This window comes from Varanus komodoensis, unplaced genomic scaffold (genome assembly GCF_004798865.1).
Source record: "Varanus komodoensis strain SLA01 unplaced genomic scaffold, ASM479886v1 scaffold30, whole genome shotgun sequence".
Lineage (NCBI taxonomy): Eukaryota > Metazoa > Chordata > Lepidosauria > Squamata > Varanidae > Varanus > Varanus komodoensis.
The window spans coordinates 2,243,578-2,259,922 of NW_025335762.1; the positions used below are offsets into that span (position 1 = coordinate 2,243,578).

The 16,345-nt window shown below is 51.6% G+C and overlaps 1 protein-coding gene across 2 annotated transcripts in view; it reads left to right on the forward strand.

Annotated features, from left to right (window-relative positions):
• BMP1 (bone morphogenetic protein 1) overlaps nt 1-16,345 on the forward strand; it is a 70,915-nt gene that overhangs the window by 19,355 nt on the left and 35,215 nt on the right. For both annotated transcript variants that reach the window (XM_044437418.1, XM_044437416.1), the window contains exon 7: nt 9,907-10,031. In XM_044437418.1, the coding sequence (XP_044293353.1) occupies nt 9,907-10,031 (125 nt within the window). The remainder of the gene's footprint in view (nt 1-9,906; nt 10,032-16,345) is intronic.

The window sequence follows — 16,345 nt, forward strand, 5'->3', positions numbered from 1 at the left end:
AGCCCTTTGTCTTTTGGATGGCGACGGCCACCCCAGCCGATGCCATGCAGCCAAGAGCCGAGCAGCACTTCTGGTGGAACCACTCAGGCTTTTTACCCAAATGCAGCCGTCTGGGCCGTTGGGGCAAAGAAGATGCGCACACAGGGAACCCTGCAGATGCGGAGAGACGCCCTGCCTTTCCTCCGTCATTTGTTTTCCTGTGAGGCCGTCGGAAGGAGCTGCCACGACCGGGCTGCCAGGCACGCAGGGGACCCTGACGCTCTCTGCCCTCCCGCCCTGGCCGGTCATGGAGGAAACGGCTGAATTGGCTCCCACGTATGCCCGAGCAAGCGTCAGGAGAGAAAGGAACAGCTGCCTCGTTCATGTGGCTGGGAGGACACTTGTGCTCGGGGGCGTGCGGGGGGATTGGGGGGCAAGCCGAAGGCGGGACTGGGGAGAAAAGGCTGCTCTCGGGGGCAGCGGGGAGGAAAGCGTCCGCTCTCCCCACTCTGGAGCACCGTGCAAGCCGGCTGTTCTCGGAGAAACCCCGAGGAGACCTGCTTTGCATCCCGCTAAGAGGCTTGTGCCAAGGAGGTCGTCTTGTAGCAACAGCTGAATGAGCTTTGCTCTGGAGCGGCCTCGTCACGTGACAGCCCAAGGCAAACACAGCGCCCTGTCAAAACAGACCTGGCAGGCCCTGACAAGGGCTGGCAGTGACCCCACGGCTTCCTGCTTGCTCTAGGAATCGGGAACAAGGTTGAGTGTTTACCTTCGCCAAGGCAGTCCGTGCCCTCGTGAAACCTCCATGCCTCTCCACTCTCGCTCGCTCCTCCCTCACTCCCCACATCCAGAGCTTCTTTGCTTCTGCTTTCCCATGGTGCACGTGTGTCAGTTGTCCAGTTTGGGGGGTGCCTTGCACAAATGAAACTGTCGGGAGGGTCATTTCCCACCCCCACAGAGCAACCTCTTGCGGAAAGTGAGAAGTCTTCTGCTGAAGGCGTGCAGCCTGATCCCCGGGCAGCTGCACGGATGTCAGGATATTCTGGCCGTTTGAACAGTTTCACCTTTGTCGTCTGGCAGCGTGGGCTCAGGCATTCTCATGTCTAAGCCCCGCGGTTTAGTCTTGTGGCATGCTTAGAGTCCGAATCGCTCCCCCTCCCCCCAGTTTCACGCAAGAAATGTAGACGGAGAGTAAATTCTGCAGAGCGAATTCCGAGCAGAGCCCGGCAAGCCTTTCCTTGCCTCCACCGCCATCCAACTTTTCCTCCCACGCATGTCAGTCAAAAGGTAGGTTGGTGCTCGCCGGGGGAGCGTCCTTGTTTATAAGCTCGAGAGGAGTTGATAATGCTACAGTGAGAAATTAATTAGAGTGCTGGACTGGAATTGGGGAAGCCCCGGTTCGAATCCCGCTTGGCTTTGAGCGTGGTGACTTTGGACCAACCCTGACTTCTTCGTGTAGCCGGCTTTATAGGCTTGTTGCAAAGATAAAATGGAATTGGAAGATCCGTATACGAAACCCTGGACTCTTGCCAGTGTGTGCATGCTTCCTCTTACCTTACCTTCGCTGAGTTGCACCCTTACCAAAAATGAATGGAGAAAACCCCACGGCAGAAAAACTGTGGTCTTTTTCCGAGTTTTGGGTGGAAGCTGCAATAGCTGGCTATGGTGCTACACCACAGGAAAACTGCAGCGCCCTCTCTTTTTGCTGCTAACAAGAGCGGCAAGCAACATAATGGAAAAGGGTCCTACTCAGCTGGTTCCCGCTCCAAAGGAAATTAAATCCACAGCCTTTTTCCTCAGATGAGTCAACTTTGTGGGAAGTGATTTGACGAATGAGTGGCTGGATTGCAGCTAGAACCCTGCTAGCCAGAAGGAGATTTAAATAAAGAGAGCTCCCATGCCTGACCCTCGTGGCCCAGCCTTTTCCCATTGGGTGGAGTCCTCCAGATGCTCTGCCCCTTCCTCCCAGCCTGCACTGGAGCAGCACTGGTAGCTGGTTCCCACCCCTCCAGGGTCAATGCAGAACGATTCCCTGGAAACCTAGAGCTTAGATTTCCATAAGGAAAGAGTCAAATGTTAACCCTTTTGTTGAGAGTCAAAAATGTGCAGCATTTCCCCCACAAGATTGTAGCTTCACATCTGTTTCTTTAACCCCTCTGCGATTTCCACCCTTCTGCTGCTTGCAGAGTATCAGCCAGTGCTATCTTGATCTCAGTACATAAGCCCGGTCGACGTCTTAGAGGCAGGAAACCAGTACAGAGCCAAATCTTGTTCACCTGGAATTGCCTCAGTGGTCCATCCGTGGAAACACCTTGCCTCTGCTCTCAAAGGAATTTAAAGAGAATGTGGCAGCATCAAATGATAGCGCACTCCATGCATCAGGCTAGAATATTTTGACCATCTTAGAAGGAAAGGGAAGTATAAACTGTTGCAGTCACTTGACAAGCAAAAGAATTGCAGAAGAGCTGCTTGGTGGAAAATCCTTAAAGAAAAGACTGAGGTCAATATAATATCCTTGTTAGAACGGCTGTATCTAAAATATGTTTAGCCATGATAACGACCAACCTATGGAAGGAGAGGAACAAGGAGGAGAGCCGGGAGGGTGAAAAGAATGCCTGCTTTACGTCTTGGAGGTACAAATGGCTAATTACTGTAGCACTGTATCTGAACTCTTGGGATGAGGCCAAAAGCGCATTGCCTGGATCCTGCAGCTGTAGCTTGCTGCAGACATGCTTGCGTTGCACCACAGCCTGTCTCGGAGCGTGCCCTTGCCTGCCGTCAGGCTCCGCTCTCGTCCGCTCGGCCTCCCGTCTCGGAACCATCCTTCGTTCTTGTGAGGTTTGTCAGCCTTTTGCCGCGGGGAGGCTGGATCGGCAGCTCAGTGGAGAGATTCCTGCGTGCTCCGCAAATGTTTGTGGCCACAGGCTAGGGGGGTGTAACATGTGGCGCATTCATGCTTGCGCAGCACTCTTTGGCATGCTCAGACTAGAGATGTCGTCAGTGTTATCCAGGACATATCTCTGGGTCTCCTTCCAGAAAATTAACGTAGCTGTAACTGTGATGGATGGACGGTTACTGTGCCAAATCTCTTGCGCAAAGAAGAGCCAGCCCTGCCGTTCATGTCCCATTTTTCTTCACGTAGAGGAACCTGTGCCTTTAGCAACAGTGCCTGTAGCTGGAAGTTTTCTGCAGCCACTTCTACTTAAAGGTGGTTGAAAGTACAGCCCCCTAGTACGGTTCTGCCTACTATTCTACAGGTCTCTGAACATGCGCATGGTAGGCATGTCATGAGTGGAGCTGGCTGGAGTTGGGGGTCCGACTAGATGGCCCAGGAGGTCCCTTCTGACTCACTCTGTTTCTGTGTTTCTAACTCCTGGGGATTCCAGTGCATGAACCCCAAGAACTTGAGTAAACTACATTGTGCTGCTCTAGCAGTGGGAAAAATATTCAGCCAGAGCCCGGCTTCCTGTCTCCTGAAGTCCATTATTCCATGTCCTGCACTCTTGAGCGATGGAGAAGAGATTGTGGCCTTCCTCACTGCAGCAGCCTTTCAGATACCTGGTTGTGCCGTCATACCTTCCCTTCCACTTGTGCCTGCTTGATGAAGTATCTTCTCCTTGCTGCACTTCCAGCTCAAGCTGTTCCTCTTGCACCTGAGCGCTAGAAAACAACCTCGGGGATCCTCGGCTGGAGGATACACACTTCTGGTCTGGGCTTGCCTGTAGCTGCCAGTAGACCTGGCCTGGCCCTGGCCCCCGATTTAGCCCAGTTTTCTCCAGCCTGGCGCCTTCCCAGAGTGTAAAGCCTTCAGCAGCCATAATCCAAAGAAATTGAGAAATTGCACCAGGAAGACACCCATTTGGGGAAGTTTGCTCTAGCTTCATGCTTTCAGCATTGCTGATTCCAGGTTTGGGGGGACTGTTGGGCAAGATGCCCTGAGTAGGTCCTATCTGCTGGAGTAGGTCCTGTTTTTGCTGCTAGCTACTCACTCACCCTCTTTCTCTGGACCCAATCCACCAAAGCCAACCAGATGGTGAGAGAGGATGAATGGGAACAGCTGCCCCTTCGCCTTTCTCCTGTCTTTTTCTGTGAAAAGGCAAGTGAATGAGCAGGGGCACCCAAGGAAACAATCAGCAGGGCTAAAAGGCTTCAAGGCGTTGGCCCTGGGCCTTGGGAGAACAGCACCAGGCCACGGGTTTGACAATGCGACACATCCTCCTCTTGCAGCTGTGGGCTTCAGCACGTCTTCATGCAAGGGTTCAAGTCTGGGGCCACCAAAATGAAGGGGAGCTTTGCCAGAGTGCACCTCCGATTCCGGGCACACTTTGAACACTCCCTAGTTAAACTTTGCACATTGCTGCCACAAGATGCAATGAGAGCCGCCTACTCGGATGGTTTTAACAGGGGTTCTGGCAGAGTCGTGGAGGAGAATCAGGTGAGGCGAGCTGGTCCTGCGGCTTGCCTGCTCCCCTGGTAGCAGATACATCAGCTCCCAGTTGCTGGGAGGATGAAGGCAGGGCGTGATTGCAGGCAGCTGGGTTGGGTGCTGTGTGTGCAGGATGCTGGGCCCGGTTGGCCCTTGCCCTGACCTAGCACGGCTCTTCTTGACAAGAACAACGGTCAGCCCTGGGATCTAGCGAGCTTGTACTCCCGGATTTGCCAGCATTTCTCCCGGGGCTTTGCTTAATCCCACCAGCTTTGCAAGCATCTTCCCAGAGCAAGCTTGGTATGTTTAAGCCTGCTTGGGAAATTGGGTGCAGCTGTCAGTGGGCAGCAACTGGCACAGTTCGTTCACAACTTGCAGGAGAACTCCATGCATGTTTGTTTGCGGTGATGCCCTGACAAAGATTTGGAGAGATGCAGGAGGAAGTGTGGCTTTTTCGGGTGTCTTGCAACGCTTCGCAGGGCTGCTGGGAGAAGCCCTCCTACAGCAAACTTCCCTTTGCTCCTTGTTGAAATTCCATCGCTTCTTTTGGTCCACTTGAGCTGCCAGGCACAGGCTGTTGCCAAGTGGAGGAAGGTGTAACAATGAGTGTAGTGAGCCAGGAAAATACTCCTGAAAATTGCTTGGGGCAGCAGGATGGAAACTTTAGGTCAGCAGAGAAAGGGCCCACCTCCCTTTCCCTTAAGCAAGTCCATATGGACAGCCGGGCGAAGGAAACGTCCCCCTGGCTAACAGTGGAACTCCCCTTATGCCGATGCAGAGGGAAGAGCATTCTTCTTCGGTTCACCTTGCTGATTTTAGGCATCAAATAATGGCATGATGGGGGACCCCGTTACATGGCTATTTATATGATCTTGGTTGTGAAGCGCATAGCTCTAACTTTCACCTGCAAACAGCCTTTCCGCACTTTACCGCTTCACCATGTCCCTGATATGCACATGGTGGGCATGTCGTGAGCGGAGCCGGCTGGTGCCGGAGGTCAGACTAGATGGCCCGGGAGGCCCCTTCTGACTCGCTCTGTTTCTGTGTTTCTATGATATACGAAATGTTCACTGTATCTGCATCCTGCCTTTTTCCTGCTTACATAATCCTCCTGCTGCTCTCCATTTTATCCGCACGACAGCCCTGTGAGGTTGACTGGGCTGAGAGTCAGTGACTGGCCAAAGCCACCGAGTGAGCCTCATGGCTGTGTGAGGGATGAGTACCCAGGTCTCCCAAGTCCCGGTTCAGGCTCTGACCACTACGCCACACTGGCTCTGTCCAAACCATAAAAACGGTTGGCTCCATGGCCAAGCAGGGACTAGAACTCAGTTCTCCTGAGCCCCAGCCCTGAGCTCCCAACCACTGCACCACACTGTCTCTCATGACTGACTTCCTTGCGACCTTCCCTATGCAATACTTACTCTCCACTGTTGCAAGGCATACGTGTTTCCTTGTTCAAAATGCCAGTTACCTCAGCCAAAGCTCTTGCTCCTGTTTTTTAAGAAGATTATATTTGCACAGAAATCAGAAAGTCTTTGCTATACGGAGATTTTCTGGCCAGCTTTCCCGAGTCTCCCCTCATGCTTCCTCTGCCAGCTGGGAATATCTCCTCCAGATATTTTCTGTGTATATGCAGTGCTCCCACCGGATGCAGGGTGATGCATCCCAGTGGAGGCCTCCCTCGGAAAAGGGCTGAGGGGTGGAATGCCCATTCTGCATGCAGCTCCTTTGCATCTCCACGCAGGGCGGCAAAGTCCACTGCCTGAAATGCGTGCCGAGCTGCTGGGGGGACCGGAGCCCGGCCAGCGACCTGCTCAGCACCATCACAGCGTGGCCACTCGGGGCTGTGTTTGTCTGAGGATCGCCGCCTCCCCCGGAGCCACGCTGCTCTGGCCTGGATGATACGAAAAGCCGTCCCAGCACAAGCAACCAAGCAAATCCAGCTGCCACACATGGCAGGGTTACCGAGCTCCCCCCCCCTCCGCTTATTCCCTGCACTGCAGTCGTGCAAACCCACCCAGTGCAAGTCACTCGCCTCTTTTCCAGAAAAGCTGCCGTCTTCTGTTACTTGAGCTCCCCTTTTCTCCCTGCACATATAATTCTTCGCTCCCTCAGGCCATTCTGACAGGTGCTGCCCCATCTTGGGCATACCCCCCCCCCCGCCACTATCTCACACACAAAAAGGTCATTCTAATGTGCTCCGTGTTTTCCTTCCAGCTGGTGTCTCCATGGAAACGTCATCATCACTTGCAGGGCTCCATCTCTGCGCTTGGTTTATGTTTTCATGCGTTTTCCTGTTTTTCTTGAAAGGCTGTGATAGTCAGCCCTGCTCTGAGTGCTGCAAAAATTCAGCCAGGGCCTCCTGCGGCTGCCCCACTGCCGCTTTTGCTGTACGGTTATCAGAACAAAGCCTTTAAGACCTGACTTCCTGCCCTCTTGCCCTAGCCAAGCTGACCCAAATCTCCCCTGAAGCTTAGGGAGGGAATCCAGGATCCCGACTAGCAGCTCAGCCAGTCTTAAGACATGCGTCTCTCCTCTCCAGAGGTTACAGAAAAGGTTCAGGAGTGCATCCAGCGCTCTCGCAAGGGGGGCATATACTGTACAGGGAATTACTGGCATCCTGCTGGGTTTCCTTCAGTCCTCTGCAACAGTAAAAAGGGGTTGGTGCCAGCCTTGCGGAGTTCATGGCAGATTTGCAGTTGCTGACAGGAAGGAAATGGTTGCATTTGGACCGCGGTGCTGGAGGAGAGCTTTACGAAGACTCTGGCCCAGCTGAAAGACAAGCAAGCGAGTCCTTGATCAAGGCAAGCCAGAACTTGCCCTGGAAGCAGGAAATTACGAAACGGAGGCGGCCATATTTCACGTGCATCATGAGAAGGCAGTGCTCATTGGAAAAGATGAGGGTGCTGGGGAAAGGAGAAGGCAGAAGAAGATGGGGAAGACCGACTATGAGTTGGATCCATTTTGTAAAGGAAGCCACTGCCTTGAATTTGCAAGAGCTGTTATGAATTGGGCACTTTGAAGAGCTTTATTCATAGGGTCACCCCAAGTCAGAGGATAGCGCGTAACAGTGAGAGTGTCTTTACCCAGGGACTCTGCCTCTTCTGCGTCCCGAGAGTCCTGTTTGTTGTTGCTACATGAGTCATCTCTGACTTAGAGCACCCATTTATGGGCGCTCCAAAATGTCCTGCCCTCGGCAGCCCTTCTCAGCAGTCGTAAACTCAAGCGGCAGCTTCCATTATGGAGTCGATCCATCTTGTATTTTTTCTTATTCTTCTGCTGCCTTCAACTTTGCCTGGCATAATTGTCTTCTCCAGTGAATTGTGCTTTTTCATGATGTTCCCAAAGTACAACAATCTCAATTTTGTCATTTTTGCTTCCTGTTTAGCGCCAGGAAAATCCTCTGCTTTAAAGCTGCCTACTCCCCACAGCAACAGCAGGAAATGCAGGATTTCTAGTTACCTGTTTGCTTCCTAAAATCACTGGCTTCCGTGCCTTTTCCCAGAAGGCTTTGTAGCATATAAAGCAGGGTCTGGCAACATGAGTAGAGCTGGAGTGGTTTGGGACCGTGGAGGGAGAGGCTAGGCTTGCTCAGCAGAGGTTGCTTGCCCCGATAGTAGTGCTTCCTCTGCATCTCCAGCCTCAAAATTCGGGGCACGTTGCTAGTGAAGAAAGCACTGTACTTTATGACGTATGGGGCCCACAGCTCAGAATCGGAGCCTAGAGCAGTGGCCATATAGGGGAGATTCCCAACAGCTGCAGTCAAAAGAATTCTGGGTAACGGGATTGAGAAAGGGCTCTTTGTCTTGGAGAGCTGCTGCCAGTCAGAGTAGACAGTGCCAGGCTGCATGGACCAGTGGCCCTGACTCCAAATAGTTCTGTATTCATGTGGCTTGTCCAGTCTGCAGTGACTCTTTACCCTAAGAGGTGGTACCTTTCATCAGTCGCCTGAATCGATTTTCTTCCAACTCAAGTTGGAGAGCCTGGAAATACCTTCCTCTCCTGAGTCTCCCTCTGTCGGCCAGAGCCTGGGCTACCCAAGCACTGTCAGGAAGCTGGGAAGGTGGCTTCTTTGCCACGGCAGGAGCGATGGAGCCAAGTCAGGCTGATGTGGGTCCGGGCACAGCTTGTGGATGTGCCAGCCACGGAATGCAGCTGCTACGGAGCGGCTGCTGCCTCCCCTCTCTGGTTAGCGCTGATTTCAGCTTCCTGCTCCATCTCCATTTCTGCTCGGGAAGGTAGTAATTATGGCCATGCAGACTTCGGAGATGTAATGCCCCTCTAATAGCACCACTGTGGAAGCCTGCACTCCCCTGAAACCAAGTCGATCTGTAAATTAACTCACTGCGAACATTTTTGTTGATTGCCAGGTCGTGCTTAATCTTACCAGCACCCACAGTCAATGCTAATTAATGTAATTATGCCAGGAAAGTCTCCTGAAGCTCATGGACTGTTAGGTTAGGACTCAGTTCTCTCTTCCCAGTTCAAAACTGACTGGAAAGGTCTACAAGAGTCTTGTAGGTCAGATTCTTGCTCCTCCTTATACTTCTTAGGGCCAGTAGAAAGAAATATTTCAGTGTATTCTGCCACATTTATGGACGTGGGACCTCTCGTCTGGGCAAGTGTGTGCATGCTTCCGATTCAGATATAGCTCAGGTTATCTTCTGTGCGTTACAGAGGGACAAGGCAGTGCAGGTGGGGAAAATGGACCCAGGACTGACAATGCCCTTAAGGCCTTAATGTTCTCAGCTGCACAGGTGCAGAATCTCAGCTTTGGGGGCAGATCCATTCCCACTGGCGTTCCCAGATGGCCAGAACCCCTTTTTCCCCAACCACACCTCCTGTCCCCAAAACACCACTAATGCGTGTTGTATTCCCTGCTTATGTGCAGTTTTTTCCTATTCTCAAAGGTTGAAATGCTTCTCCTAAGGTAAGCAGGAAGAACACTAATTTCCAAAATGCTGGCAATTCTGGGCCCTGCCATTTTGTCTTCACCGCCCCCCCCCCAAAAAAAGGGCCAGGGTGGTGTAATGGATAAGAGCGCAGGGCTGGGACTCAGGCGATCCGGGTTCTAGTCACCGCTCGGCCATGGAGTCAGCTGAGTGCCTTTGGGCCAATCCAAACTCTCAGCCCAACCTCCCTCGCAGAGTTGTTGTGGTGGTGATTAGAGGAGGAGGAGGAGACTGTTGTAAGCTGGTCTGAGTTCATTCTAAGAAAAAAGGTGGGGTGTAAATCTAATAAATAAATGTGGCCCCCAGAAGGGCTCTGAACTGAAGTGCAGCCCCGGGATGAAAACGCTTCTGCACGCCTGTCGTACTGGCGCCTCGCTTGTGTCCCGCCCTGCTCTTTCCAGGCCTTCTTTCGCTCCAGTTCCTCTACAAACTAAATTCCCAGTGAAGTCCCTGATGGAAGGCTGTTGGATGGGCTGACTTTGGGGTCTGCACGGGCCATGGGTGTGGGAACCGGAGGGCACTGACCCACTTCCTCTGCTGCCTTTTCAGGGGGATCTTCTTAGACACCATCCTACCCAAATACAATGTGAACGGCATGCAGCCCTCCATCGGCCAGCGCACCCGGCTGAGCAAGGGCGACATCGCCCAGGCCCGCAAGCTCTACAAATGCCCCGGTAAGTGTGGCTGGCTGCACTCCCACGAGGAGGAGGCCCGGCCCTCGTGTCTGGCGCTGTTGGGGCGTGCCTGGGTTAGCCTGCTAAGGGAGAGGCAGAGAGTAAGCGAGGTGCGTTGCTGATCCGGAGAAGCAGCTCCAGGGGGCTTTTGCCGGGGGGACCTGCTTCGTGTGCCGGCCTTGCTACCGGCCCTGCCTGGATTGCACCAGGCTGGGAAGAGTGGGATAGGGCCGCTCTGAGTCTTTGCACCGCTCTCCTCATGCTTAAAGAAAAAGCCCACCGTTACTGCAGACAATCCAAACCATTTTCCGCGGGAAAAACTACTGTGTTGAGACCATCTTGTTCTCCCAGTTTTCCAGCTGCAGAACGATACGGCTGGGGGAAACGTGTGTCTTTCCCAGTTAGTGCGGCTGCTGCAGACAGGGCCCCGTGGCAAACTGGGTGCCGTGCCTGCAGTGTCATTTCTGATGAGCAAAGACGACACCCTGAGATGTCTGATCCCAGCTGGAATCACGGTGCCAGTTGTAAATATGGGATTCAGGGCACAAACCGGTGGATGTCTGGACAGAAAAAGGTTTGGGAGTGTGACCAGCTGGGGCATACTGGAAGTTTTAGGCCCTTTTCCAGCCTCAACATCCATAGGATTACACCTTTTAGGAGTGAACCTATGACCCCTAGAGAGTGACTCAGAAGCCATAGGGTTTTTTTTTATGTCTCCCAGATTTGAGTTTAGAAATGCCACTTTGATCTCAGAATTGGGAATGGGCACTACTTCTCTCTACCAGCGTGGGGAAAACCGCACCAGCTGCTTCCACTCCACCCTGGGTGCGCAGAAACCTCCACGTTCAGTGGTTTCTTGGCATCCCAACAGAATTATGCCCTCACTTGCACTGGAGGACAAACTAGGTTAATCTCAAGGCAAGGGGTAAAGAACCCTCATGCGCACACATGCAAGCGCTCATTCTCCATTCGATCACTATGAATGCTGATTTTCCCATGCTGATTTCACAATATAAAGTACATCTGGTGGTCAGAGCTGATCTTGTCCCTCCAAGACCACTGATTTGACTTTCCCTGGTTTCTGCTTTCCCCTAGTTTGGCTGTCACTGATATTCCTCAGGCAACTTCCTGCCCAAAGGATATGTTCAGACCTTTCTCCTCTTTCCCCAGCTGATTTTAACCGGGATTATGTCCCCTGGAACATAACCATCCAATCGGGCATTAAAGTTGCATTCCCCAACAAAACACAAGAAGTTAGAAGCATTCCTGCCACCCCTCTCAAGTTCAATTTCTCAAAACTCTGTGTTTTTTAAAATCTTTACAAGGTATCCCGTTCATGCCTGACATCTCTATTTCCCCTCCCAATGGGAGAATACAGAACTTTGGTATGATTGGCGATTCTTGTATTTCCAAGCATAATCGCATTTACCTAATAGTCAACTTTTATCCCCTATCTATTCTGATTCATTTTTAAGGCTTCTGGACAGATTCCCTTTCCCTAAATGTTTCCAATGACTCTTGTCTGTCGAGTCTCAGCACTACCAACCCCTCTCCTTTATTTTGTCACAAAAGCCCGCAGTGAAGCAACCTCCCAGGGAAATTACCGTGGAAGACGATTCATCGCCTCCCTTCTCCTGACATCAGCGTGTTGCGGCTGGGCTGAGCTGAGCCTGGAATGTTCCGGCCCTTCCGTTGCATGTTTCAGTCCCCACGGGGGCCGACCTCATGCTCGGTCTGCGCTCTTCCCGTTGCTTTATGAATGGAAACAGCGTGACATAACACAGGGGTTTGGAGCCTGGGGCTGGAGGGCTCCCATCCTCACCAAGGCTTTGGAGACCGGCCAGTCTCACCAGTCCTGGCTCAGGAAGCCTAACAGATGTTAGAACAGAAGGCGAGGGTCCAGCAGCCAAAGACAAGCAGGGGGAGTGTGTGAAACTCTGGCTCCTGTTAGACTCCCAAGACCTGATCTGGCTTGGAGCTCTCCAGCATCCTTCCCCTGCTGGGTGTCTGTTTCCGTGGAGAGGACAAAGGCGTGTAAACAGAGCAGGGCTGTTTTTCTAGTGAGGAATGCAGCTCCGGCAGGAGCTTTTCGGATCGGGCAGCGTCTGACCTCGCCTGAAGGGCAGTGAGGGTGAGAAAGCGGGACGGACGCTGGCTGGGAAATGGGTGGCGGGGCACAGCGGCCACACGGGGCAGGAAAAGCTCCCGGAGGTCTTGGGGAGCCGCTGCTGGCCCATGCTGGGCAAACTGGACTGGGTGGACCTGCTATGTTCCTGTGTGTGCAGTGCGGTGTGAGTTTGGAGCTTGGGTGCTGGCCGGAGCGACCTCCAGAGGCTCCCGACGGGACCCTCCTGCCTATGTTTCCCCACGCTCTCGTTCCCCGCGGTTTCCCACCACCTTGCTTGTTGTCTGTGGGATGCTCCAGCTGTAATACAGCCCTCGAGACTTCCTGGTCGTACAAGTGGGGAAGGGGCCATGCCCTTACGCAGCTGCCCAGCTCCACCTCTGGCCCAGTGCCAGCAGAACATAACCGTGGAGTCGCACGCTCCGTTACAGCTGCTCAACCAGCGTCCACCCCCACACACTTGTGCACACGCACGCTAGCAGAGGATGTTCAGAGGAGCGCTTCTGAGCGACGAGCGCTTCCTCTGTTGATGCTTCCAGAGTGACATGTGAAGGGGCACTGGCTGCACAGACGTCTGGAAGAGCGGGCTGAGACCCAGTTCCTGGAGCAGGGAGCCAGGCCTCCCAGGCGCTGGAGGGACGGGGAATCCTAGCCGCTGCAGCTGTCTGGCGTGCGCCCAGCCCCTTCGTACCTGACAGGAAAACGCCGTGGCCCCAGTCCCAATTTCACTTGTGCGCAATGCACGCGCGCACGGCTCCAGAGCTTCCCCCTGTGGCAGCTTCTTCCACAGCTTCCTCACGGAGGCTTTTTCCGGCCTCTGCCATCCCGCTGCTTTGAGTCACCGGGCCGGCCAGTCCCGTTGGTTTCTGGGGCCGCCACTTGCGTATGTATGACGGGGAGCTTTTACGGGGAGAAAATGCATCTGTGGGGCAAGTAATCCTGGGCCTTGAAAAGCTACCAGCGGAAAGCAGGGTGCAGAACTCGGGCTGCAGTTTGGCCCCCCATTCCTGGCCACTGGTTACATTGCAGTTTCTCGGGTTTGGTGCGTGCACACACACTCACAAACACCCCACACTCTAAAAATCCATAATGCCTCCTGGGACTTAGCCCCTGAACATAAGTGCATGAAGATCAAATATCCTGCTATATTACTTATTTATTTAGGCATTTATATAACATGCCTTAGCACAGCGCTTTCAGATTTCAGAATATCAGTATTCAGTTCTAAAACAAGCACACCTGTCATAAAACCTCTATACACGTACAATAACCCACAATAAGCAAAGCAATACATAATCGACAATGATTTAAGCAACTTTTCTACATGTACCAGTAACAGTCTTAAAAGCCAACACAAACCCAGAAAATACCTATATGTCACCTCTGAAGGGATCTGTTGGCGACATACAGGTATGTGAGGAGGTGTCACACGGAGGTGGGTAGAGGCCTGTTCTTCCCTGCAGAGGAAGGCAGGACGTGCTCCAATGGAGCAAAGCTCAGGTTCCATTTAGATGCCAGGAAGCATTTCCTGACAGTTAGGATCCTGAGGGTGTGGAATGGGCTTCCACAGGAGGTGGTTGAGGCCCCATTGGTGAGGGTGTTCAGGGATAGACTGGACATGCACATGGTGGGCATGTCACAATCGGAGCTCACTGGAGCCGGGGGTCAGACTAGATGGCCCAGGAGACCCCTTCTGACTCACTCTGTTTCTGTGTTTCTAATTTAGCAATTAAAATGGTGAGAGAATAAAAAGGTTTGAACATGGCACTGGAATGTATAAAGAGTTAGTGCCCAGCTCATCTCCCTGGAGAGTTGGTTCCACCCTTAGGGTGCCACAGCTGAGAAGGCCCTTCACCTCGGAGCCACCCTTTTTGGTCCCTTTAAAGGTGGCTTGCAGAGAAGGACCTGCATAGATGATGTAAGGGTCCAGCTTGGTATATCTGAGAGGTGATGCTCCTTTAGATATCCAGGATATTTCTCGGATATATCCTGCGCCATGTAGCCCTGGAACGTGGGTCTCAAAGCCTCTCCGAAGCCTGCCATCCTCAGAGGCTACACTGGTGTCTGCAGAACAAGTGAGTTCGAACACAGATCCTGTGCGGCTCTTCCCAAGTGACATCACATGTTCCAAAGAGCTGCGAGCAAGCGGCACGCTTGGTGCGGAGAAGAAATCCGCAGCTCCTGAATGTTTTGCCACAGCCGTTTCTGAAGGGCAGCTCCGTCTTGGCCTCTGTGGGTTTACAGCTTGGTTGCCATGCCAAGAGAAGACTGTGCCATTTCAATTGACCTCTGAGCGGTGCGTGGGTAATTTGCTAGGGATGAGCAAGGCATGAAGGAGGACTGAAGCTGCCAGGCATGCCCAGAGTGCGGGACTGCTTTAAAACGTGGGAGGAATCCGATTTGCTTGACCTGGTCAACTGGAGGGACCTTCCTAGTTCTCATGAAGGAAGCATTTGGTGTTCATGCTTCACAGGCCCAGCACATCATTCAGTGCCAGCAGCTCTTGAAAACCAAGGAAGCCCCCAAACCAATCCACAATAAAGGATCGAATCAGCCCATCTCTACCAACAATAAATGTCATTAGGCATGATTCCATCTAATTTTAAGAGCAGCTGTTCCAAATCAAACCATGGTGCATAGCTTATTTGTTCTGATCAGTCAAAAAGTATGTACATCTTCTCTGAAGCTGACATCTCAGGACGAGACGAAACCAGAATTAAAAAAATATGGCTGGACAGAACAGGATAAAAGAACTATAAAAAACTTTTATAAGTATAATGTGTAGAAAATAATTTAGGGGGAATATAATGTATTATAGAATTATAAAATATAATTTATAATATTCTATAACGCACATATAATTTATAATAAACAGATTGTAAAATATAAAATAAAATTAAAAAGTTATTATTGAAAATACAACAGGATAAATCTAGGTACCCTGTCAAATGAGTATGGCAGGTAATGGCAGTGGTACACCATGAATAGCTGGTAAGGTACGTACTTGGACATGGAGTTCAAGAGTATGAGGCACAGAAGGGTTAAAGCTTGACCTTTTAAGGAGTCACCAGATGCACGGAAATTGCTGCTCAGGAGGGATCCTTTGGCCCTTGCGGAGAGTGTGTGGGCAGCCTCTGACAAGATACAGAGGAGGACTTGAGTGTCCCATGAGTGATCTCACCACGCTTCCCAGGGATGCTTGTCATTCCTACGGGAAACGCTCCTTCTCCTGGATGTCATGAGATGCTGAGGCAGAATCCAGGGAGGCGTGAGTCAGTGGCATGTCATCCTGGTTTCCTGCCCAAAGCCACCCTGGGAAATCCCCCGAAAGTCCTCCAGCAACCTGGGCACTGTAGCCCTGAGGTTGCAGGAACAGTCACCATTGCAAGCCCAGAGGTCATACCCAAAGCATGAAACAACTTGGAACACGACTTTCTGAGAAATTGCTGTCTCTTGCTGCTTGCTTGCATAACACTTTCTTAGTTAAGAATTAATTTTCAGACAAACTCTTCTTTTGGACATCACTTCCCCTCAAAACCGTCATAATTAGTCCAACACATTTTGCAAAGGCACTTGGATCCAATTAGAATGATTCGGAGAAACCAGAGGGTTTCTTATTGGGAGAAAAGCCTTTTTAAACACTATTCCTAAGAAAAGGAGATCATTTTTTTAATTTAAAGGGTGATCATCCTGAAGGTATAATGAGGCCAGAGACAATTTTTTTCTTCATTTCTTCTGCAGATCATATTCTCTGTTTCATAACAAAGCTAACTACATCAATCAAACTCTTGCTCCCCTTAGCTATTGTGTGCCTGGCAGTAGCTTTCCAGAGTTTCAGGGAAAGATCTGTCCCCTCTAGCCAAAGATGCTAGAAATCTAATTCTGCCTCTGGCATAATCTGTCCAAATGAAATGAATAATAAATAAGCAAGATTGCTTAATGCGCTGTGCAGCTTTAATAATGTCTATTGATGCAAAAGTCCCATTTAGTGAAATTAATCTTATTCCCAGGAACGTGGTGTATTTTGCAACCTTTCAGGGTTTCTGGTGTATTTTGCAACCTTTCAGCAGTTTGCAGCCTTTCAGGGTTTCTGAGTACATTTGGCAATTTGATCTACTTGTCCTGGGCACTAGCGCAGAATGGCTGCCTTGGAAGGCATGGCTACCCACCATATGATTATATTGCATTT